General features: G+C 37.0%; 1 protein-coding gene across 2 annotated transcripts in view; it reads right to left on the bottom strand.

Annotated features, from left to right (window-relative positions):
• Positions 1–2,327: 2,327 nt before the first annotated feature.
• NFX1 (nuclear transcription factor, X-box binding 1) overlaps positions 2,328–24,936 on the bottom strand; it is a 34,962-nt gene continuing 12,353 nt past the window's right edge. Inside the window, exons 10-24 of one of the 2 annotated variants that reach the window (XM_063298744.1) lie at positions 24,459–24,556; positions 22,715–22,745; positions 21,798–21,880; positions 18,624–18,732; positions 17,771–17,890; positions 16,695–16,774; positions 15,744–15,974; positions 14,010–14,083; positions 12,908–13,009; positions 12,168–12,209; positions 11,915–12,013; positions 8,831–8,897; positions 6,971–7,116; positions 6,247–6,348; positions 2,328–5,138 (exon numbers count right to left, since the gene is read on the bottom strand). In XM_063298744.1, the coding sequence (XP_063154814.1) occupies positions 5,066–5,138; positions 6,247–6,348; positions 6,971–7,116; positions 8,831–8,897; positions 11,915–12,013; positions 12,168–12,209; positions 12,908–13,009; positions 14,010–14,083; positions 15,744–15,974; positions 16,695–16,774; positions 17,771–17,890; positions 18,624–18,732; positions 21,798–21,880; positions 22,715–22,745; positions 24,459–24,556 (1,457 nt within the window). In that variant the 3' untranslated portion in view covers positions 2,328–5,065. Of the gene's footprint in view, positions 5,139–6,246; positions 6,349–6,970; positions 7,117–8,830; positions 8,898–11,914; positions 12,014–12,167; positions 12,210–12,907; positions 13,010–14,009; positions 14,084–15,743; positions 15,975–16,694; positions 16,775–17,770; positions 17,891–18,623; positions 18,733–21,797; positions 21,881–22,714; positions 22,746–24,458; positions 24,557–24,936 lie in introns of those variants that run through there. The other variant, XR_010067618.1, reaches the window with a different exon arrangement.

Below are 24,936 nucleotides of genomic sequence, written 5' to 3'. Positions count from 1 at the left end.
TGATATGTTACCTCCCCCATCAAGGTATCGGAGGGAAGAAACAGTTGGTGATTCTCTGTAAACAATTTGCATAATCCTTTGAGACAGTCTATTCTGTCAGTGTTCATTGTTGGGGCTGAACATAGATACATAACCTTGACAATCACTTGTCCATCCTGTAGATTTTCATTTATGATCTTGATAATGAGGACAAGTACGTGGAAAAATATGCTTACTCAAGTTTTGTCCCCCCATCCCCAATCTACCTGGAGAGACTGGCCCCATGATTAAAGGAGGTGAAACATGTCTTTTGGTAGGAATAGACAAGGAGGTGTTGCAGACAAGGTATTATATCCTGTCTGAAAGGAACAGTAAAAAGATCTCTACTGAAGAAACACTGCTTTGATTTGGAAGATTTGTACAATTATAGACCAGTCTAAAATGCTACATTTCTTGTAAAAGCAATTGAGAAGCTAGTGGCCTCACATTTCAAAGACTTCTGAATGATAGATTTTGGTGGGATTTTGGCTAGGATATAGCACTGAAACTGCTTTGCCTGTCTTGGTGGATATCCTTTGCTGTGGGGAATGTGACTGTTCTGCAAGATCTCTTGATATCCTTTTGGGTTGGCTGGCTGGGGCACTGTTTTAAAATTAATTCAGTCCTTCTTCTCAAGCTATGCCCAGAGGTAATGCTGGGGAATAATTTATTTAATCCTAGGCTGTTCAATATCTATATGACCCCCAGCTCTTCATTTACTTCCCTACTTCTGACTCCAAGGAAGAAAGATTAAAGATTGCCTAAATTGGATTAATGAGAATATGAAATTAAATCTAGATAAAATTTTAACGTACCTTAATATTAGCATGATTATATATTTACGTTTTTGTTCTTAAAATTTTGTTAAGAATTTTACATACTCATCAGAGAGAATGATGGGGTATAAACAAGCAAATAAGTATGTTTCTTTTCCTTCCTGGTCTTGGCTTTTCTGTGCAGAAAGCAGAAACTGAATCGTCAGTCAAGGAAGACAGAGTTTTTCTTAAAACTTCAAGATCCTTCAACTCTCCTATTCTCAAATTTGTGAATCCTGAAATGGAAATGGAGAGGCAAATACCACCACTCCATCTCCAGAGGCTGAGAAAAAGAATGGCTCAACATGTCCTGAAAAGAAAACCTGTAAGGGCAAGATCTTCATGATTTTAATGTAAAATATTCTAGACATTCTGCAATGGATTGCTTTCCGATGAAGATTTTAATTATGCTGAGCACAAATTTCGTCAAAAATAAAAATATAATGGTACTTGCAGTTTAACAATCTTCTATCGCTTTCCTTTTAATTTTTAGTTTACTTGCACAATACCTTGATAAAGACTTGAAAACAGATCTAAGATGCTGCATTGTGTATTCTGATATTATGGCTTGTAGAGCAATGATATATATGAAAGTTTTTCAGAGTTTCATTTTCTTTTATAAATGTATGGCATCATTAAAATTAGTAATATAATAAATGCAACCTAATTTGACAACTGCAGTCAATACTAGTCCAATCCAAAAATGTTTCAGATAGGAAATGCTGACAGTTTCCAATTATTCCAGAAGTGTTCCAAGCTTGAAAAGGCTGTTCTTTGGATCCAAATCACAATTACCATCTTTGGATGTTCTAAAATTTGTATGTCAAATTGTATTCAGTCTTTAACCTGAAAAAGGCATTAATGTGATGTATATGTGATCAATTTGCCATTTGAAATATTTACAGTATCTATAGTAAGACTCTTAGGTCAACTAAATTTATTATATTTAAAGCACATGGACCATCCATGTACAATCCTATTAGTCAGCGTACTGTAGTAAATTCTGCAATTTTGTTGTTAAAAAAAATATTTCCTTATTAGCTTGCACTCTGCCCAACCTGTTGTACCTTTTCTTTCCAATATTGGGAAGTCTGGTGAGGGAAATATCAGGGAATATCTATAAGCTATAAGCTCAAACAGGGAAATCTTGAGAAATCTTACTTATTTTCAGATTAAGTTCTAGGAACCTACAGAAATTAATCCTGAACTGAAATTCAGAGCATTGCACTACAATTGAAATACAGTAATTGTCCCTCAGCTACATATTGAAGTTTAATTTTCAGATAGTTGTTCAACTGTGCTTTGGACCACTCTTAGCACTTGTCTTTTACATACAAATGTTAAAAAAAAAGTTGACATGTGTGATTTAGTTTAGGATGATCTGGAATTCACTTTTAAAGTATAAGGATGTTCCCCTGAATGTCATTGACTTATAGCATTTCAGCAGCCTCCATTTTTATACAATTCACAAGAACTTTAAAGATTAAAAAATACCCATCAGAGATTTTGTACTTTATTACAGACTTCTATTTCAGATTCATAAAGTCAGCCATTTATTACACCACTGAAATTGAAAGCAAGCAGAATGTGTATATTTGTGAATGTAAAGACTGAAATAATGTATTAAAAATTAATCATATACCAGTATTTTTTTTTACTTCATCATAAGTTGTATCATGTGAAATGGCATTAAGAATGGTTTCCATAGTACTTTTCACATTAGATTATACAGAAGTCAAAGCACACAGAACATTGAATAGTCTGAGCAGTTCTGAATACATATATATATATATATACACCTATTACTAAGCCACATTCCTGAATTTTCATCTGCACTATTTGCATATATAAACTCAATTGCACTGTCCATAATTTTAGGAAAGAACAGTGTACAAAGACTTGTTCTAAACAGACTTCTCCCTCTCAGTTAGTCATAATTGCAAAAACTAAATCAGAAATGAATAAATGAAAATTTTAATTTAAAAAGAGCTGAGAGATCAACTCTTCGTGAAAATATCAAGGTTTAGCCAAACCACTAAAAATAAATACCTGTTTAACCCCTTAATGTTTTTATGGCACTTTTTCACCAAGCAACAGCAGGATCGATCACTCTGAAACCACAAGTCACATAAATAAAAAGTGCAAAGTACTGAAAATGAATAAACTTTTCAGCGTATGTGACTCCTTATTAACAAGTGCACATACACAAGCAAATATTGCTTTTAGTTAGTACCCTGTACTTATCAGTTTATGCAGATATAAAAATTCTGTTTAGAACAAGCAATGAATAGAAATGTGCATCTACATCCTTCCTCTGTAAAGATACAATTGGCTTATATTGTAGTTTATTGGATGAGCACTTGGACTCCACATTGACATACATTCCAATAGATCTACATTCTTCTTTAGTTTTATTTGAAGTTCACATATACCTAGCATTCAAGCAAACGTGGTAACTCATCAACCAATTTAATATACTCTGTCTATACCTTTTGGAGACACAAGAACTTTTCATGTATGCACAGTCCCTATAGTGCAGGAAACCAACTTATACACTGGAGAGGTACCAGCACAATTTCAGCATATCAGTAGTAAAATGGAATGGACTGTGTTCTGGGGTATTTGGAAAAGGCAGAAAAATGCTTAACTTTCAGGCATATTGCCAAGAGGGTTCTACATAACAAATTATTGATGTTCTATCATTCCTTTGATAAGACATGTCTATAAGAATGCTAGTTTGTATTTTGTCATGGGCTACCTAAATATATATGAGCAAGTAACTAGAATTCATTATAATAAGTGTAAATACATGTCATATTATTTAACTCAACTCCTCTGTGTATGGTCCTTCAATCATATTCCTAAATTTGTGATATGACCATTTCTCATGTTACAATTCTCAAGCCATAAAATGTGTATTCATGTTATTTTTCTCACTGAAATATAAACCAGAAATTAATATATTTGCAATGTATTAATGAACCAAAAATATTATCCAGAAAACATCAGGATATCCTACATGAGTAAGATGTCACAGACATTTTGTGGAAACAGGCTACCAATTTACAAAATCAAAGCAACTGAATTATCTTCATATAATATTCTTCCACACCATGGTGGTGGCCTGATAACACATTTTTAACATCAGAAATTTCTTGCACAAGGAAAATGAAATAGAAGGAAGATATTAAGGAAATTGAAAGCTCTCCAGGAACAGAACATTGTTGAAAACTTTCCACCACCACTTCATTCATTTATGCATGTCCATAATTTCTTTCTGTGCTGAGAATCACCAATTTAAACATAGCTGTGTTATCACCACAGTCAAACATAATTCTATACACTACTTTTAACTAAGAAAAAGGAAAACAAATTTTCATGCAAAAAGTATAAATTTACTAAGTGAACATTCTCCTAACCATATACGGAGTAGAAAAGCTATGGCTCTCCAGCACATCCTTTACTGCTGACTATGCTGTCTTGAGCTGCTGGGAATTGTATTGTAGTCACATTAGAAGAACCACAGAATTCCTTCCATACTATATACTCACCATCTGAAAGTATCTAGCATTTAAAAGAAAGAGCAATGAAAAAGGCAACCAAAGTTAAGAAACAAACTATGATTGCCAGTTTCTTGACTCATCAATTCTATTGTGACTAACTGCATGAATCTGAAACTCTTAATGGACTAGTTCTTGTTGTGTATGATTTTAACCTTAGTTTTTTAGCAGTTCATCTGAATTTATCAATATAATCTGAACTCTCACTCACACAATTACTGTATGTTTCTTTCTGCTGAAATTTTTATACTAGTTTTTTTTGGGTGTTCTTCCCTCACATATTTATGACTGTAAGAGAGGAAGAATAAGCCATGCTTGCCGGTACTACCCCTTGTACTACTCCTTGTGACCCACAAACATGAAAAAGAATCTATGTTGTACCAAGAACTCCTTACATACCTCTGATGAACCGCTCAAAGATTTACATACGAAGCTGGCTGTAGATGCACATATACAATTGTGACCACATCCCATTAAAAATTATTCAACCACAAATGGTTATTAATATTCTACCTTGCCATACTTAAAAATGATGAACCATTCCTTTTTTTCTGCTGTTTGCATGATGAACTTCAAATACACAAAAACAGAATGTATTTTGACAAAAATGATCCTGAACACATTTGTAGCTTCACTTCCAATTTTCAACAGCATAATTCCATGTAAATCTGATCAGTCCTGTACATCAAAATAGTCAATAACTGTCTCTTCTTTGAATCGTCTCTCTGTGCTGCTATTCCCATGCCTGAAAGTAACCGCAAAATGTTAAAAGAATTCAGTAAAAACACAAACATTTTGGGTAAAAAAAAAAAGAAAATCTATGACCTTCCCTTTCAGGAGTACTCTTGTATACTTGACTTGTGCAACAACACTTTTTTTGGGTTGGCAGGATCAAATTACTCTAAGGAGAAGGAAGTTTCCTGGTCACATGAGTGAGTCTTAGCCAACCCTTCCACAAACAAGGAGAAAGGAGATCTGAAACAAGGAGACTACTCTACATAAGTATGCTTCCAGAGAGATTAACAGCTCTATGTGTCTTTATATCTTATCTGTTCTCATCACAGCAATTTTTCCCCACTAGCCACTTCTTTTGTCCCCACTCCTTCATGTAGTTACTTCCTTTTCATTAGTCCTTTTCTTCCACCATTTAGCACAGCCATCACTACTGCTTAATGCTTTGTCTCCTCTCCTCAGGATGGCATCCACAAAAGAAGGAAAGCCATCCTTTGTGTTACAGAAGTATCTAATCAAAATAATAAATGGGAGAATGAGGGTGAGAAGTATATACCACGATGAACCTTCTTTCAAGTTTCCTGCTTTGAGAAGTAGATCCTTCCAACTTTCTAAGGGTAGCCTTTTTGTTAATTTTGAGAATTCTGAGGCTTGTCCTACTTATATCTTATGTAAATTTAAATGATAATGATAACAGTAACAATAACAATAATAAAAAACACAAGATGCTGTGAAATACATTTTAAACTGCCAAGGAGTATGTAGATTGCAATGAGCCAAAGGGAAATTTGCTGATTTCTTTTTTAGGTATGATGAAGGTACAGGCCAGTGCCTGGCTCTTAACTTTTATCTTCTGGTTCAAACTTGTCTTTTTACCTTGGATTGTTCTATGCTGGTTTGGCCATAATAAAGTTTAAGTTTCAAGTTTAGTCTCAAAAAATTGATGGCGGGAAGAATCTGTGTAAATTATGTGTGTTATTGCCATCTCTTTGCTTTCTTACTGGAACAAAGTGGATACCAACAGGCATGTTACAGATGAATACATTCATGCCCAGTCTCAGATAAACTATCAATAAATGTATACTAAATCAACACAGATATTTGAAAGAAATGGTACTTACTTTTCTGACTGTTTGTGATGAGGAATAGGTGGGGGGGGCCTGGCCTGCTTCTCCTTGGTAAGTAGTGATGTCAGAGTAACTGCTGGGCAAACTGATTTCCCTCTAAAGAAAGAAAGCCATAATATCAACGAGTTTTGTTATATGATGCCTATATGATGCAACAGACTACTCTTCTTATTGCATTACCGCCACTCCTATTTTGGATTACATGAATTTTGTAGGTGAGGGGAAAAGCATTTTTAATATAGCTCTATATTAGTAAATAGGTTTTCAGGTTAGATTAATGCTTTCATTAAATAACACCATTCAGGAGGAATAAAAAAGCACTCGTGCCATACAGAAATGTTAGTAACAAACGCCAGATACACTGAGGCACAGAAACAGGCTTTTTTCAAAAAACTGACATCTACAGACTACAGAGACACAGGGGAACGAGCCTACATAATTCATGGTATTTATGTGGATTCTTGTTTTGTTTGAAATTATGATTTGATCAAATTATTAAAATGTTCCAATATATAAAGAGAAACTACATAATCAAGGACATTTTCAATGAAGAAGTGATCATGGGAATACATCTTTCCTAAACACGAAATATATATTAAAATTCCTGGCACACAAAGAATCCTTAAAATGTTTGCACAATATCAGCGTAAAATCAAATTGGTTCAAATACAGAACATAGAAATTATGCCATTTATAACAAGAAAACAGAACAACATACTTCACCGCACTGATAACAACATTGCGCTTTGGTTCGTTATCATAGCTCACACTCTCAATGCCGTAAACCTGAGCAAGTTCGTGGATGATTCGACGGTGTTCTCGGTTCATGGGTGGGAAACAATGACTCTTCTTTGTGTGCTTGCTCTGTATTAGAGAGATATATTATTTTGATGAAGTCTGGAGAAAACTGAACCATACCATCTATGTTTTCCTTCTGCATGGAGAACTGGGCAATGATTTTCTTTGAATATAGCCAATTTCTTTGTATGACAACTAATCACTAAACAAAAAATAAAATAAAATAAAATCTGAGGTTAGGGTCCCAGAAGGTTTCTTATTTATATTATATCCATTTTATATTTTATACGTTTACATTTTTTATATTTATATACATGTTATGCAAATCTCCTGTTTTAATTATATTCTTACAATAAATGATTTTATAATTAAACAGAGCTGAAATAAATGCCCATATTTTAAATTATTAAACTTGAAAAACATTGCGGGTTGGTGTTTCACACAGAAACACCCTTTCTTCTGAAGTGAAATCAAGAAATATGACACCAGTCTTATATAAGAGACCTGGGAACTTGAGCTCTAGAATCAGAAGGTTTCAAGTATTTTATTTTAAAGGCAACCTCAGTTCCTATGATAAGCATTCTCATGGTGGTCTTTGTACAAGTAGTCCTTGAATTATGACCATTCATTCAGCAGCCAGGCGCTTAACAAAGGGACTTATGACTGGTCCTTGAATTTCTGGCTGTTGCAGTGCCCCCACGGTCATGTGAACACATTTTGAGTGCTTGGCAACCAGATCGCACATACAACTGGTTGCAGTGTCCTGTGGTCAGGTGATTGTCATTTGCGACTTTCCCTGCCAGCTTCCCCCAAGCAAAGTCAATGAGGAAGCCAGCAGGGACGTCTGCAAGTCGCTCGGATAAGTCTCCCCCACCCCCAGCCTTTCTTCACTTGCATGCACCATGCCCTCCTTCTCCCCTTCGCTTGCACCCCCCCACACCCTTTCCCTGGCCTCTCTATGCTTGCACGCAGGCACCCTGTGCCCTCTTTCCCTGGCCTTCCTGCGCTCGCACAGATGCACAGCACGCCCTCTTTCTCCAGCCTCCCTGTGTGCTGTTTCCCCAGACTTCCTGAGCTCGTGCTGCACCACAGCACCCCAACTCATGCGCAGCCTGCACTGGGCCTCCCAGGGCCTCTCCCACCCCTCTGCAGCACGCTTGCACTCTTTACCTGGGGTTCTCTCCGCTTCCCAGCTTCCCACTTAACAACCCACACGTCTGGGGTTACAACAACAACTGGGACTGCCTGGACTGCTATCACCAAGTGATGCAGTCATGTGATGTCACGTTTTATGACTGCATTGCTTAGCAATGGCAATTCTGGTCTCAACTGCAGTCATAACTTGAGGACTACCTGTTAGGTGCTAAGTTTATGATCTATGAGTTCTGCTTTACCTGTTTGTCCCCCATTTCCATCTCTCTAAGCCCCTAGGTGGATCATTATACATTTTATTATTTAACATCTATATTCCTCCTCAACAGCTCATGTCCTACATTAAATTACATCTGGGACATTCTGAAGGAATATATTCTAGATTTGCCCCTGCAAGTCTCAAACGAAGCCAAATGGAGGGTAAACTATGAATCTTTACTTGCTATTATTATGATTTAATAGCATCCTTCTTTGTCATGAAGGAATATTCCTCCTGGGGGTTCCAAAGATTCTGGAATAGTTTCCAAATGGCAGCTAAATGTGATTTTTATATACTACTGTATTGGTTTTGGTCTAAGATTTAAGACTTTATATACTTAGAAATAAACAGGTTTTCTTCATTACCAACCTTATTGACTGCTTCTATAAGGGCTTTCATTTCTTTCTCAACTTCACTGACAAACTTTAAATCTTTTCTGCAGCAAAAAGAAATAGTAATTAACAATAATTTAAAAGGACAAGGACAACAGCTCTGTAACTGAAGGGTTTTTTTCAACCTAACTTTAGAGCTTTTTCCCCCCCAGCATAAACTGAGTATATTATCAAAAGTTTCTGATCTTCCATGAATTTTAAGTACGCTATTTCTTAGAGAAGGAAATTGGTTTTTACACTCCAAGATAGATCATCCCATGTATTTTAAGAATAATTTAAAAAAATGAAAGTATAGTCTCCCCAAAATCTATGCAGACAAGGAGGAAAAATAATCCTTTGGGGTATTTTATAGTAGTTAGAACAAGCTTATCAATGATTTACAATGCCTTTACTAATGTTGAACACAATGTTGTACACTGTGGATTGTGAATATATATCATTAGAATGGGCAGTAACTGATCATGTGCCACCACATTGGTGTTGCCTCTTAGCAACCACATAGATTTTCTCCATGATGATCTATCCACAGCCTAGTTCTTCAGGTCTTCCAATAGTGGACCTATTGCCCTTGTAACTGAGTTCATCCACCTTACTGCTGGTTGTCCTCTTCTCTTTCCGTCCACCTTTCCCAGCTTTACAGTCTTCTCAAGAGAGCTAGGTTGTCGCATAATGTGGCTCAAGTACAGCCTGGTCATTTGTGCCTCAAGTGAGAATACTGCATTGATCCATTTGTTTGTTTCCTTGGTTATCCACAGTATACTCGGAAGTCTTCTCCAACACCAAACTTCAAAAGTATTAATGTTCTCTCTACCCTGCTTCAAAGTCCAACTTTTGCTTCCATAGACTGTCTCAAGGAAAACCACTGCGTACTCTATTCTGTTCTTTGTAGGTACATACACATACAGCATCTGAGTATCTTTTCCAAGGCCTTTAAGGCTATTCTATCAAGTGCTAGTTTATGATGTATTTCTTGACTGCTGGTTCTTTCACTGTTGATAGCTGATCCTAAAAGGCAAAAGCTATCCACCACTTCAAAATCTTCATTATTAATTTTATGGCTGGTTTCTGTACCTGTTGTCATGAGCTTGGTCTTCTTTATATTTAACCTTAGTCCCATTTTTTCACTGTGCTCCTTGATTTTCATTAGTAGAGCTTTCAAATCATTTGCATTTTCAGCTATCAGAGAAGTGTTGTTAGCATAGCACAGATTATTGATGCTTCTTCCTCCAGTTTTAAAACCATGCTTATCTTCTTATAATCCAGCTTCATTTGAAATATATTCAGCAAACAGATAGAATAAATAACAGGAGAGTATACATCCTTGTCCCTCTTCTTTGTCAATCTGGAGTCAGTCTGTTTCACCATGTTCTGTCCAGACTGTGCTTTCCTGGTCTGTGTATAGATTCTGCATGAGGGCAATGAGATGTTCTGGGTTTCCCATTTTTCCAAGCTTGTTCCACAGTTTGACATGGTCAACATAATCAAAGGCCTTTCTATAATCAATGGAACACATACTGATTTTCTGGTATTCTTTTATCTGGGCAGTTGGGATGACCTTTACATCTTCGGTGATTCTGCTGGTATGATGATGATGATTATTATTATTAATTCAAACTTTTGCCACTGCCCATCTTCCCCCACAAGAGGGATTCTGGGCTGTTTACAATAAAAACGAACAATTAAAACAGCAAGCATAAAATATAAATACAAATGTATAAAATATAAATTCAATCACCACATATAAATATAAAATAAAAATAAAATCCAAGTGGCAGATGATCTAGCACAATCCCTGTGTGTAAGGAGCACTCTAAGGCGCCAGCCATCCCCAGGAGTAACTACTTCCCCCCAGCCCCAAGCAAGGCGACAGAGCCAAGTCTTCAGGTTCTTCCGGAAGGTCAGGAGCAATGGGGCTAGCCTCACCTCCAGGGGCAGAATGTTCCAGAGGGCGGAAGTTACCGCAGAGAAGGCCTGCTTCCTGGACCCTGCCAAACGGAACTCCCTTATCGATGGGGTCCGCAACATGCCCTGTCTGCATGATCAGGTGGGATGGGTTGATGTAATGGGGATGAGGCACACTCCTGGCATACATTTCTGGCATTCTTTTCTTATCCCTCCCAGGAACACCCCACCACAAGTAGTCCTTGTTTAGTGACTGCCTCATATAGTGACCATTTGCAGTTATGACAGCAATTAAAAAATAACCTTGCAAGCAATCCTTGCATTTACAACCTTTGTAGGTCTGTAAAGCAAAGGAAAGCTGAAGTAAGTTCTTAAGTACAGTTGCGGCTTCACTTAGCAACCACTTTGCTTAACAACCAAGTTGCTGGTCTCAATTGTGGTCGCTAAATGAAGACTACCTGTACCACAATTAGGCAGCACAGCAGGACTTGGAGGAGAGAATGGTCTGTAGTATTAACATTATAGAGAAATAACAAGCTTAACGACCAGTTGTTTTGTGACTACAGGCCAAATTATATTTGACAGCAGGACTGTGAGTTCAAATCCATGTTGTACGAATCATAAATAAAATAGTAGGTACAACACAAATGGCAACAGAAGTGTATGGATAGAAATACCTAATCATTTTTGACTGGCCTGTCTGCCTTATATTTCCATCAAACCAAACTTAGATCCTGGAAGAAAACTGGCTGAAGGAAAAGCAAGTACAGAAGAAGAACAGCAAATACAAAAAGATTCCAAATTGTATTGTCCAAATGTCCATCGGTTCTTAGAATCAGCCCCTCAGCCACATTTTTTCATGCAACAGGATAAACCTTCTCTTAGCATTGGTCTGCTGCCATCATATGTACCTTTGACTCTGAAAATTCCTTCAACTTTAATGGAAACTTTGTTAGAAAAACATTCAAATGATTTCTGAATCATGGCGAGGGAAAAGAGTCACAAATCAGAGCAAATTTAAAAAACACACCTTTAATAGCTAGGAAAGCAATCCAAATAATTTTCAGGTTTTAATATCCTTACAAAAGTCAACACAATGCGTGATTATGTGAGAAAATTACATGCCACAGAGAAGCCTGTAAAAAGTAATGATGCATACCTTCCATCCTCTTTTAACGTATCACTGTACTTGGGTGCAGAGACACGAACATTGAAAGGGTCAGAACTGTCGTCTATATGAAGAGCCTCAGCAAACCGTCTATAAATAAACAAACAGATAAATGAATGTTACCCAGCCTAGCAATAGTCAAATCCCAATGTTTAATTTAATGTAAGAGATTACCCTATTTCCTTCCAGTCACATGCACTTCACATACTGTTTGTTGTTTAAAATCAATAAGGTAATTACCTACCTGTTTCTTTCAAGAGCCAAACATTCTTCATCACACTGCAACCTAAAGGAACAAGATACAGACATATGAAAGATGCTTCTTTGAAAACTCTATTGCATTTATGCACAAAGAAAGAGTTCTTCATAGAATAAGTGCTTAAATTCACCATGTTTAGCACATGATGCAGACCTTAATACAGAAAATGCAACTGATAATCTCAAATTAGCAACAATAATGGATTAAACATAACTTGCGTATTACAAAACAAGTTCTGCAGGCACGCCTCCAAGCCAAAATTGCTATTTAAGTATCATATTTGATTATTTTATTGTCTATCTTTCCATTTCAAATATTAAGGTAGTATATTAATTTCAATTTTATATAATGAAACAAAATCCTGGGGGTGGGGTTAGTGCCCTATTTATGAATTTGCAAATTTAAATTAAGAACTTTTAATATTACCATCTTGGATTTTATATTTTATATTTATATTTGAGAAGTACAGTTTTCACTGTATTTTAATTTGTATTTATTTTTAGTTTTATTGTAAACTGCCCAGAGTTACTTCTTGTGAGATGGGCAGTGACAAAATTTGGAAAATAAATAAATAAATAAATAAAATCAGTTAAAGGCATACCAATTAAGTTGCATCTATCAACTAAAATGTAACTAATATATACTCTAGCAAACAGCATAAAAGCCAAACTCTAGCTGACTTTAAAAAGTCTTCCCCCATTGTTTTTGATCCATGATTCAGTTACCTGCTTTGCTTCATTTCTTTTTTGGTAATCAATCTACTTATCTCTACTGAATCTCCAAGCTGTGGATCTGTTAACTTAGAGGCAATAGATATTGCAGCTATTCTGGAAAAAAAAATGAAGAAGGGAATATTGTACGAAATATACACAGTTCTTTTAAAGAAGGTACTAAAATTTACTATGTGCAGTAAGGATAATGGCTGAATATACACTGCAAAGAAATTTCAGAAATCTTTGCCATTCCAAACTAAATTATTGCCTCTCTCAGAGACAATGGAAAAATAAATCCTATGAATGAAACTGTGGCATCATTTCAGCAATCTGAAAAACTCAAACTAGCATCTAATACTCAGACCACACATTTGTGATCTTAACTACACTATCACATTACTTTGTTTCCCAACAGGTTTTAGTGTTATGATTTCAAGAATATCAGAACTTATTTTTTTCACTCAAAATATGTGACTGTAAAAATTAGATAATGCTCCCCTTTATATTTAACTATTCAAATATTTGCTATTAATACAAATCTGTAAAGAGATGTTCTTGGCTGGCTCTCAGGTAATCCAGACTGAGCTCCTTGTTACAGGTCTGCAGAATTAACAGCATTTGTCAGTAGAATTAATTTATTCTCCTTTCTCATTCTCCCTGCTACCAATTTGCTTCTGAGAAATGAATGACAGGAATTCCACTGTCATAAGATTGGATATATCCTGTTATATATATAGTGTGAATCATATAAAGTATCAAGTATTAGCAACTTCATACAGAGCCAAAATTATCTCTGGCACTAGAAACACCAGTCTGCTGCTGTAGAATGTTAAAAGATCTCCCAGGAGAAAGAACTCTAACATTTGTATGTAGTATATATTACACAGCTACCCAATTCAGAGTGACAGAACTCATTAGGGCGTTCAATATGAACCAAGGGAATAAAATGAGTTACTCCTAATTTTACAATACTCCTCTTCTTGTCCATGACAGCTGGATTAATTGGTACTGTAAGAATACATTCAGAAAGAAATGAAATCACAGCTATACAAGATTCTTTGATTCTTCTGCTTCTGTGCAGTAAAAAAAAATGCAGATCATTGCCTTAACAGACCTTTGATAAGTACTTGCTGCTTCTGAACAAATCATAGACTCTTTTTTTCTTCCACACTCACACTGAAGTTCAACCTATAACATCAGAAAAACAGTAATTAGTATCACAGAAATTTAACATTTCAATTCCTAATCTGAAGAAGCAACAAAGTGCACTTTTACTGACCAGAATGGATTCCTTTGTTGATTTCAAGACAGCTTAGTTTTCCAACATCATAATTATGACACTAAGCAATTCTAATTATCTGCTAAAATTTATGCTGAGCAGACTAGAAGAGTTTTAAGGCAAAATCTATGAGATATTATGCATCTTATTCAAATTGCAGTGAGGAAGACTCAACAAACTGTACAACCAGTCAGGGGTGGTGGGGGAGATCTGTCCAGAGACCTTTACTTGTAGAGTGCCTCAGGCCTCTCTACTCTCTCCACTTCTTTTTAACCACTGAGGAAGGTCAGATCAAGGGGCCAACGATCATGAATATTGTGATAATACCCAGCTATACATCATGGGCCCCGGCCAAACAGGTTCTGCAGTAAAACTATAAACTGTGTGTCTAGAAGCCATTAGAGTCAGGATGGGAAAGTAGGGACTTAATCCCTCCAAGACAGAGGAGTTTTGTGGTTGTAGCTAAACAATTTCAGGGAAAGATCATCTTTGATTCCCCTATTCAGAGGTATTTGGGAGTTCTCTTGGATTCCTAGGTCCTATTCAGTCAGCAGGTGGCTGCTGTGGCCAGAAGGACTTTTGCAGTTATATCTTCAGTGGCAATTGCAGCCATGCCTGGACTGATTAAAGCATAGGTGCCTTAATCACTTCCCACTTGGATTACTGTAACAAGTTCTGTATAGGGCTGCCTTTGTAAAGTATTCAGAAGCTACAGCTGGTACAAAATACCACAGCCCAAGTAGTGATGGGTATATCCCAATAGATTTGAATGACCTTATTGCTTTGGGAACTGTATTGGTTGCCAGTTGGCTTCTGGGTGCTGGTTGTCACTTTTAGGGCCCTATGTGGGCTGGGTTATCTGTGGGAACATATTCTCCCATATTCTTCTGCCCATTCAATCAGATTGAAAGAAGTCAAAACCCTCCAGGTCCTGACTATAAGAGAATGCCATCAAATGGGGTTCTGAAAGCTGGCATTTTTGATCATACTAGGGAATTCCCTTTCCACAGAGATCTGGTCTGTTCCTTCACAGGAACAGAGCATGCTGTGATTGCAGAGCTGAATTTGGTGGATGCATGTTTCTCTTGTATAATTTTGATACTTACTTGGTTTATGGGTGGCTTTATATATTCTTTTTGAGTTTTTTTCTTTGGCTTAGTGGTATTTCTGATTGTTAGCCACCAGAGCCTTTGGGAATGGGCAGCATACAAATAAAGGAAATAAACGAACTATGGAAAAGGCAGCCTGGGTAGCTAGGATGTCAACTTTCTTAGGATAATCTAAGATAATTTAACCATTTGAAGCCCAAGATCAATCTACTTCAGTAATTCAATAATATAAATTAAATTAAACATTAAGAAATTTTAGGATGAAAGGAAGACTTAAATGAGATTTGGACAATTAGCTTAGTGTCTCTTTTAGATAAACAATACAATTTGGAACCTACAAATAGACAGCAAATATTTCAGGAAAAAACTAATAAAACATTTATTTGAAATACTTAGGTTATTTGCTGAAATGACATCTGTGCTTGCTTGAGAGCTGTAAGGAATTTTCAAAGCCACCTACCTTTGAACTGCAAGAAGTTGTAGGACAAGGTAAAGATGGATGGCATGGAGACGTACATGGATGATTACAGTGAAGTCTAAGAATAGTGCATGGCTGTCTACACTCTTCATCTATGAGGCACTCCCCCTTGTGACAGATCCTTTTACATTTGTGCATTCCACATTTTAACATGCGATCACAGGAAAGACCACAGGAAATATCAGTGAGGTAACAAGGAATATTGCTCCGTAACTGAATTAGAAAGAAAGAAGCAAAGAGATGGACACTAGCCAAGTTAGAAAGGATCTACTTTGAAATTGCCTATTTAAAAAGTAGATACACTATCACTGTAACTTGATGATTACTATCATCTTGAATGAAAACTCTCTGCCAGTCATAGTGGAAGCATACACACCCCAACCAAAGTCGCTGAATGGGTTCATCACAAGTTACCTGAAACTTCAGATTACTTCACTGCAGTGAGATATGTTGCAGTAAGATAAACTCATCTAATTGTTCTTCTCTTCTTCTCTTTTCTTGGTTCCTTTTTGTTTTATTAAATCAAAGGGAACAATAAAATAAACCCATCTACAATGCTATGTTTGGTGAAAGTGAAAATTTACCACATTTGTAGCTGCAGTTTCATCTACTATTGGGGATTATATGTATTAGGTTAGGTTTTAATGGCACAGCCAATTAAATATATTCAAAATTGGATTTTTGCTTGTTTATACCTGAAGTACTAATTGTAACTTCTAAAACTCTCAAAATTACCTATTAAATGTATTACATTTGACGGTTAATGAAGTTTACAAAACAATTAAGTTTTATAAATTGTGCAATTTTCAGGAAGAAATTAGGAATGAAAAATTTGCCTGAAACTTTTCTCCCCATACCATAAAGCATATATTAGAAAAAGAAAAAAATAATAAAATTTATCCCTAACAAAGGTAAAGGACAATATACACTTACTTCATGCCTTCCCATGCACCATTTCTGAACAAGGTATGTACATGGTGGACATTTCTCTTCACTATGACAGGAATGATATACTACAGACATAGAAAAAGGAAATATAAACATAGGAAAGCTCTCCAATAACAAACACGTAATACATTTTAGTATATGTTATTTCATCATTCATATTTCCATGTTCTATTGTTGAAGTATGAGGGTAAGCCAATTTTATGTTTCAATTTACTGTATAAAAAACTTCATGAAGGTGTGAAGTTACAGCCCCATCCAAACTGTGTTTCTTTTCCTTCTGAATTAAATCAGCAGCCATTCTAACATTTTAAAAGTACTCAAAATTGCTTTACAACAATAACCTTTATAAAGCTAAATAAATATGTCCAGGTATCCAAGCGTAAGTATAACAAATTAAAGTCATAACTTACACATTCTGTGCCAGGCATCAAAGAAAAATAAAAACATTCAGAGCCATATGGATCCTAAAAACAAAGAACTGTCACACTTGATCTTGATCCAAACAGCAAAGGATGGTAGCCCTTTATTAGCAAACAAAGTCTAAGCTGGGATTTCAGAACAGACTTAATCTCTCTACTGGAAATTCTGGCATCATTTTTAATTAGAGTGTACTTGTCCAAAAGACACTAGCTGGAAAAGGTACTTCCACTGTTCTCTTAGCAGCTCTGCAATCTCTAGTAAAACATCTAACACGGCTGTATCTAGCCTAATCAAGCTGCACTGACTTGTACAATGGTTTGTGCAATAATTTGTGACAGGACTTGTGAAATTAAACTACTGGCTGTGACTCTCACACATGGATGAAAATGTGGCATAGAAAGCAATAGAAGCTTTCTGCTAGCAGAATGACAGCACTGGTTATAAACTGAAATTTCAAAGACAATCTGAATGCCTCAACACTAATCATAAAATGTTACTGTAATATCATGGAACTCAGGAATCATCTGACCTCAAAATTTGAATTCAAAATACAAACCAGCATTTATTTTGTTTCCTACACCAAGCATATGAAAATGTTTTGCACCTTTAGCAAGTAAAAACAGTTTAAATGTATATCTTACCTGGATGATCACATTCATGAGGTCTGGTACATGAATTTTTACATTCTGGTGGTCGAGTGCCACAAGGTACTGGGGGATAAATCACTGATCCACCACAATAACAAGTTAATTCCTCAAAACCTAGAGGAAAACAAAGCTAAAATAAATTACTTCTGAATACTTAATAGAACTACGCAGTGCTTTTGATGAGATTCCCAAAAGGTGCTTTGGAAAGCACAGGAGTGCAAAAGTAGCACCTGTTCACAAAATTTTAAAGCAGCCACATCCTTTCCTTGGATCACAGCTACTAATATGAAACAAACTAGAAAAGATAAAAGATTTGCAACTATAACTCATTCTTCCTGCCCGCCCCACCCCCATTGCTCAGTCAATGCTACCGGATGTCAAATCTAAGACAAACAAGTCAAAATGGATTTAGATAATTAGGAATGATCATGAGTATATTCAGTTGTACCCTCAGTAACTACCTCAAGCACTATACCCAGAAAGAGTAGTCCTGCAAGCAACCAACAGTTATTAAAATTATCTGGGATCTGAGAAGGCTTTGCTACAAATGGTATTCTGACTTCTTTAAGATATTTTTATGTGTAACAGTGAGCAAGACTGCAGTCTAAACATAGTAGGGGCGGAGATCGCATTCAAGTAAATCAGTAAGAAAACTCCCAATGAAACAGACCATATCTTCATAAATAGCAGGCACTTAAACAAAAATAGATGCCTAAAGCAAATACCACAGGGCTTAGTCACTAACTTTTATTGGGTTATGCGTAATGTACTTAAGCATCAAAAGAATGTTATTTTAAACAAATTATTACAAACTGAGAAGCTACAGGTAATCATAACAAATGCTCACTGGTCTGCCAACACTTCTGACAATTGCCACGGTGACAAGGTTCCTCACATCTATGGATACCACAATTGAGTTTATGGCCACAAATCAAAGAGCACTTGTGCTCCTTATCCTAAAAAAAAGAAAAGAAAAAAAACAACATACTCAGGAACTAAAAAATGACAAACAATTAGGAGACTTCACTAGACATAGATTTTCCAAATCAGTATTCAGTCAGAAGTATTGGCATATACCTATCTTTTCCCAATACTGACTGGCATGACAGTTGAAAAGTAGTATTTTATAATGAGAATTTGGAATACTATACTGAGAAAGCGTTTTTTAATCCTCCTTTCAAAATAATTTTCTAGCAACTATAAGCCATTGTTTTATCCAGTATCGAAAGGAACACAGCAAGTGCCAGAAAGCCTCCATGTAAAGCCTTCAACAATTGAGGAAGCCTTCTTTAGCTATCGCCCACATCTCAGAAGACACAAACAATGGAAGAGGGGCCCCAGAGGGTACTTTAATATACGGGCAAAGAGATGTGGAGGCAGACAATCCTACAGATTCTCTTAGATTGGTGAGCATTGCCAGAGCTTGAACTGGATTTTCAATGGGAGTGTAATCTCAAGAAGAAGATGAAACAGCCACTAAATGATCTTGCACGGACAATACAATTTTCAGTGTATTGATCTTAATACTGACCATTAACAACAAGAGATGGAACATGGAAGAAATCTTCAGGTGGGTCAGATGAAGTGTGGACTAAACCTCATTTGGGGCAATATTCTGTTAAGTGATTGAAAAATGTTTACTTATGCATCTCCAGGGCATCTATCTAAATAGGCCAGAACTGGATTTCTGTACTGTGTGGCACCTCCAACACCAGAATGCTGGGGAGGGAGAGCAAAACAGTCAATGGCTTGCTGTGAGCAGTTTGTAATATTTTTTATTGATACAGCCAAATTTGCCTTAACCTGGACTTTAATCTTGGGGCAGAACATGATGATCTGACAGCGGCGACCATCTATCTTGTTAACCTGGATTCTTTTCAGTTTGTGAATATCAAGCAGGTAGATCATGCTTGGTATGATTAATGTTACCATATGTTTGTCTGATCAATGTCCCTCAAAGCGGGTTAAATCAACTGGAGAGGGCTGGCCTTATGATTAAAGAAGGTATTAATGCTTTATGGTATCCTTCCCTACGTAAAAGAGGCAGTGAGAAGACCAATATTATACAGGTAGTCCTCGACTTACGACCACAATAGGGACAGGGAAATTCGTTAAGCGGTGCAATCGTTAAGCAAGGCATCACATGACTGCATCCGGTTTTACATTTTTTGCAGCAGTCATTAAGCAAATCACGGCATTTGTTTAGTGAATCACATGGTCATTAAGCAAATCATATGGTTAAGTGAATCGCATGGTTCCCAATTGATTTTGCTTGTCGAAAGCTGGCTGGGAAGGTCACACATGGTGATCATGTGACCCCGGGACACCGCAACCGTCATAAATACATGCTGGTTGCCAAGCACCCAAATTTTGATCACGTGACTGTGGGGACGCTGTGACAGCTAAGTGTTACCATTATAGGTAGTCTTCATTTAGCAATCAAAATTGGGACTGGCAACTTTGTTGCTAAGTGAAGTGGTTGCTAAGTGGGAGATCAAGTGACTGTGACTGTGCTTTCCTTTTCCCTACTCCCCCGCCCTTTGGAATGCTCACCCAGCAGTGCTGGGCTAGCTGGTTTGAAACCGACAAGACTACTCAGTTTCAGGCACTGCTTTTGTTTACCTCCTGACCACTCCTCAGCCCTTTGGAATGGTCACCGTGGAGCTGGGATAATTAACAAAAATGGAATTAATGTTTGTATTTCTTTTCAGTAGAGAGGAAGGGATTACAAGAGAGTAAGCAAGGAAACAATGGGGAATACACATTGAAAACAATGCATGGCACTGGCAGTCGTGAGCGCGCTATGGAAACAGCCCGCTGTATTCCTCACTGTGTGCCTGCTCACTGTCTTGTAATCCCTTCCTCTCCAATCTCTCTGCTCTGTGAGGGGAGACAAACAGGTCAGACACAGGAGAGGTTTCCTACAGAAATCGCTTCGTTTTTTTCTTCAACCTCCCCCCCCAGAGTGCAGAGATTGGAGAGGAAGAGATTACAAGAGTGTGAACAGGCACATACACCAGGCTGTTTGCATGGTGTGCTCATGGCTGCCAGCACCAGCGCATTGCTTTCAATGCGTATTCCCCATTGTGTCCTTGCTTACTGTCTTGTAATCCCTTCCCTTCCAATCTGCTTTGCAAAGGCGGGGGGGGGGGTGGAATAACAGTCAGACACAGGACAACATGTACTGACTATAATGGTGATCACATGACTGAGGGATGCTGCAAAGGTCGTAAATGCAGGCGCTGGTCGTAAAGTTATTTTTTCAGCACCTTTGTAACTTCAAACGGTTGCTGAACAAGGCAATTGGTAAGCGAGGATCTACCTGTACTGAGCTGGTCAGCTCTGACAAACACGCCTTCATTACACTACAATTTTTCTAAGCACGCTCTGAGGAGAGTTCACAAACTTCATTGGTGCAAACTAAGGAAGCTAAGCTGCTAACTGGCACACTATAGCAAATGCCCATTATGACCAAAAGACCTGAACAGGCTGCCAGTTGTTTTTTGGACATCATTTAAGGTACTACACTTGTTATTTAAAGGCCTACATGGCTTGAGGTCATGACTACTAAAAGAACCACCTATCTCAATGTGAACCTGCCTTGGCATTAAACCTAGGAAGGACCTCTGAAAAGTTGTGTTCAGTCCCACTCTTTCTGATTTTAGGAAAAAGAGACAAAATGGTTTAGTAAGACTTTTTCATTGAATTGAATTAATGAATAATAATATTAAATATTTCCATTAGATTGCAACCGCCTTGTTTTTTGTCAGTTATCTTGAGTGCCCACTGGATAAAATCAGAAGTCAGAGCATAATTATCAATAAGAATAACTATTTCCAATTCATGTATTCAACCAATTCATAGTTTCAGTCACTAAAAAACAATTCTCCAACAGATTTTTAGTCAAATCCAGGATGACTGTGCACTGTGGTTATTGATCAACCTTGCTAGATCCACACAACTGTAAGAACAATTTAATCATTCTGACAAAAGTCCTAGTATCACACATTCTTGAACTTACCACACAACATGTTTCATTACACTTGTGTCGTCCACATGATAATTTCTTGTTGCATCTTTTGTCACACAAGAATGCAACTTTAACTTAAAAAAAAAGAAAATGTTTAAATTATCACTATACATTGAAAGTTAATTAATGATGCCTTATGTTCCCCATTATTAGGTATATTTAGACAATGCAAAACTTTTATAATCAAAATACATGGAAAATAAAATCCAACAGCTTTATGGACTTAGTGTTATTAAGAAAAAAAAATAGCTCCTTATTTGCTATATAGTTGAACTATAAAGCATATACAATTATTTTGCTTCATATTCAACATATGTTAGAAAGGGCAAAGGTAGAAAGTGATTACTGATAATTGCAGGTTATCATGCAATTATCCTGCAGCTAAGAATAATCTATGCATTTCATACATGTGAAATAGTTTTTTTCAGCTTCCATGAAAATGTCTAAAACATAATCTTGATGGCTAGCCGTCTATAGTGTCATATTAAGATCTTTCCATCCCTCTAACAGGATATCTTTCATTTTTTATCTTTTGTTCTCTTTCCTACATGACCTCAAACCCCCCGGAGATTTTGATGGTATACAGGAAGATGCATTGTTCTGCCTTCATTCCATTCTAATAGAAAATAGACATCATTGGCTAAAACCCACGTTTTTTTTTTAAACACAGCACAGCATAATATATTCAATAAGCCCTGGCTTTTTCCAACTACAGTATTTGTGGTATGAAATATAAAGATAGTAACAGCTGCTATTCATATTCTTTGTATATATGGGCTTTCCAATATTGGCTATGATAGAAAAAAGCCTACAAGTAAAAGTGAGTTTTTCTCTTTTAATGGCCAGCAGCCAAAAGCCTCTATCTAATATTGATTATATGCTAGTATACCGATGTTAAGATTATTTACCTTGATTTTTGAGAGAGGCACATGGAACTTCCTAAAAAGGAAATTAGGTTGTACATAATTTACACTATCAGACTGACATTCAAGGAAGATAAAGCTGTAAGCTGCAATGTGTTCTTTACAGTCTCATGAATTTATTTACAAAGAAAAGATATCCTTTACAGCCACATTAGCAGTTGCAAAATTCCCTTTATATAAAAATATATTATTGACTCTACAAGATTTTATAATAGGAAAGTATGCATTTTCTTAGTTGATTTGAAATTCAATTTACATCTAGAAATCTGAGAAATAGGAGATCCTATAAGTATAATGAGTTATGGATTAAATATAAAACATATACAGGTAGTCCTCGGTTAACAGTGGTAATTAAGACCGGAATTTCCATCACTAAATGATGCAGTCATAAAGCGCGATGTCATGTGACTGCATCACTTAGTGATGGCACTGTTGCTGTCATTAAGTGAGGATTATGGGTTGTTAAGCAAGAGCCTCGTGTGGCGCAGAGTGGTAGGCAGCAGTATTGCAACCGAAACTCTCCCCATGACCCGACTTCGATCCCAGTGGAAGCTGGATTCTCAGGTAGCCGGCTCAGGTCGACTCAGCCTTCCATCCTTCCGAGGTCAGTAAAATGAGTACCCAGCTTCCGGGGGAAGGTGACAACTGGGGAAGGCAATGGCAAACCACCCCGATATAGTCTGCTAAGAAAACATTGTGAAAGCGGCGTCCCCCCAAAGGGTCAGACATGACTCAGTGCTTGCACAGGGGACTTTTCATCTTTCAAGCAAGTCCCAGGCAGCTTGCAAGTAGGCCAGCAGGTAGCCAAGGCAGTGGTGCCAGAGGTGGCTGCTGCTGGGCAGGGGAAGGTGTGCAACTGGCCTGTGAGGCCCAAGCGTGGCAGGGCCAGCTGCTGCCAGGCAGGGGAAGGTACGTGTGACTTACCAGAGTGACTTGCAACCTTCCCTGCCAGTTTCACCAATTACTCTGCTTGGGGAAGCTGGCAGGGAAGGTTACAAATGGCGATCACATGACCATGGGCTGCTGCAACCACTCTAAATGCAAGCCAGTTGCCAAGCACCCAGATCACATGACCGCGGGGTGGTTGGGACAGCCGGAACATTGAGGACCGGTCATAAGTACCACCTGTACCAGGTATCAAAATATAAAAATGCAAAGGAAATCTGAATTAGTACACCCCTAATTAGCTAGCTTAAGATGCAACACTGGACATCTGGACATCACCCCAAAATAACAATGCATACATTGCATACAATGTAGTTCAGACAAGGAAGTTAAAAAATAAAATGAAATTTACCTTATAATTATCTTATTTGTGGCAACTTGCATAATTTGTGAAATGACATTATTAACAGAAATATGCAAATTGCCACAATGATGCAATTTTAAATTTAACAAAATTTGGGAAGAATGGATGCCCCCCTTCCCCTAAATGGTCCATTAAATTAAGATTTCACTGTACAGAAAAGCTACAACTGCCTTGAAAGCACTCATACACACACACATACACACACACTCTTTTAGATGAAATTGTTAAACAACATTGCAATAAATAATTGGAAATGCAATTAATGTTCCATAAATATGTTGGAGCAGACACAGTACACAAAAGATTTTACAAGACAATCTTGTGTATGAAACAAGTAGATATATCAGTTTTTATACTGCAAGTGTAAGATAACTGAAGTTTTCACTTTCGACATTCTGCTTCATATTTTTTCATAATTACCTTTATTTTTAAGGCACATCTGCAGTAGATCTTTGATGTGCGAGAACACTGCCCACATTCGCCTTCATGGCAGAGATTTTCACATGTATGTACAGCATCTATGCAAAATTTGAAAAGCTTTTTTAACACACGTTTTAGTATTCTAGGATATTCCAACTATGCTTTTTGTTATGCATCAACATGTCTCAGTGATTTCCTGAAGAGCAAAACTCTGGTCTGTATACCCTGCATTGCATGAGTTTCACATTTACTCTTTGACATATTGACATTGGTCCTTTACATATCTCTACGGTATTCCTTCCAGTACTCCCTCACTTCCATTCCCAATAATTTCATCATTTAATTCTATTTCCTCTAGTGTTTCCTCTAGTCTTTGTTTAGCTCTTTTCAGCCACTTCCAAAACCATTTGTTATTTTCAAATCATTTTTTACTTTCTCTGCCTCTTTTAATCTTGATTTCCTTGATTTCTTTGGTTAC

Source organism: Candoia aspera, chromosome 3 (genome assembly GCF_035149785.1).
Source record: "Candoia aspera isolate rCanAsp1 chromosome 3, rCanAsp1.hap2, whole genome shotgun sequence".
Classification (NCBI taxonomy): domain Eukaryota; kingdom Metazoa; phylum Chordata; class Lepidosauria; order Squamata; family Boidae; genus Candoia; species Candoia aspera.
The sequence above is the reverse complement of the archived record's forward strand: the minus strand, read 5'-3'. Positions and strand labels throughout refer to the sequence as shown.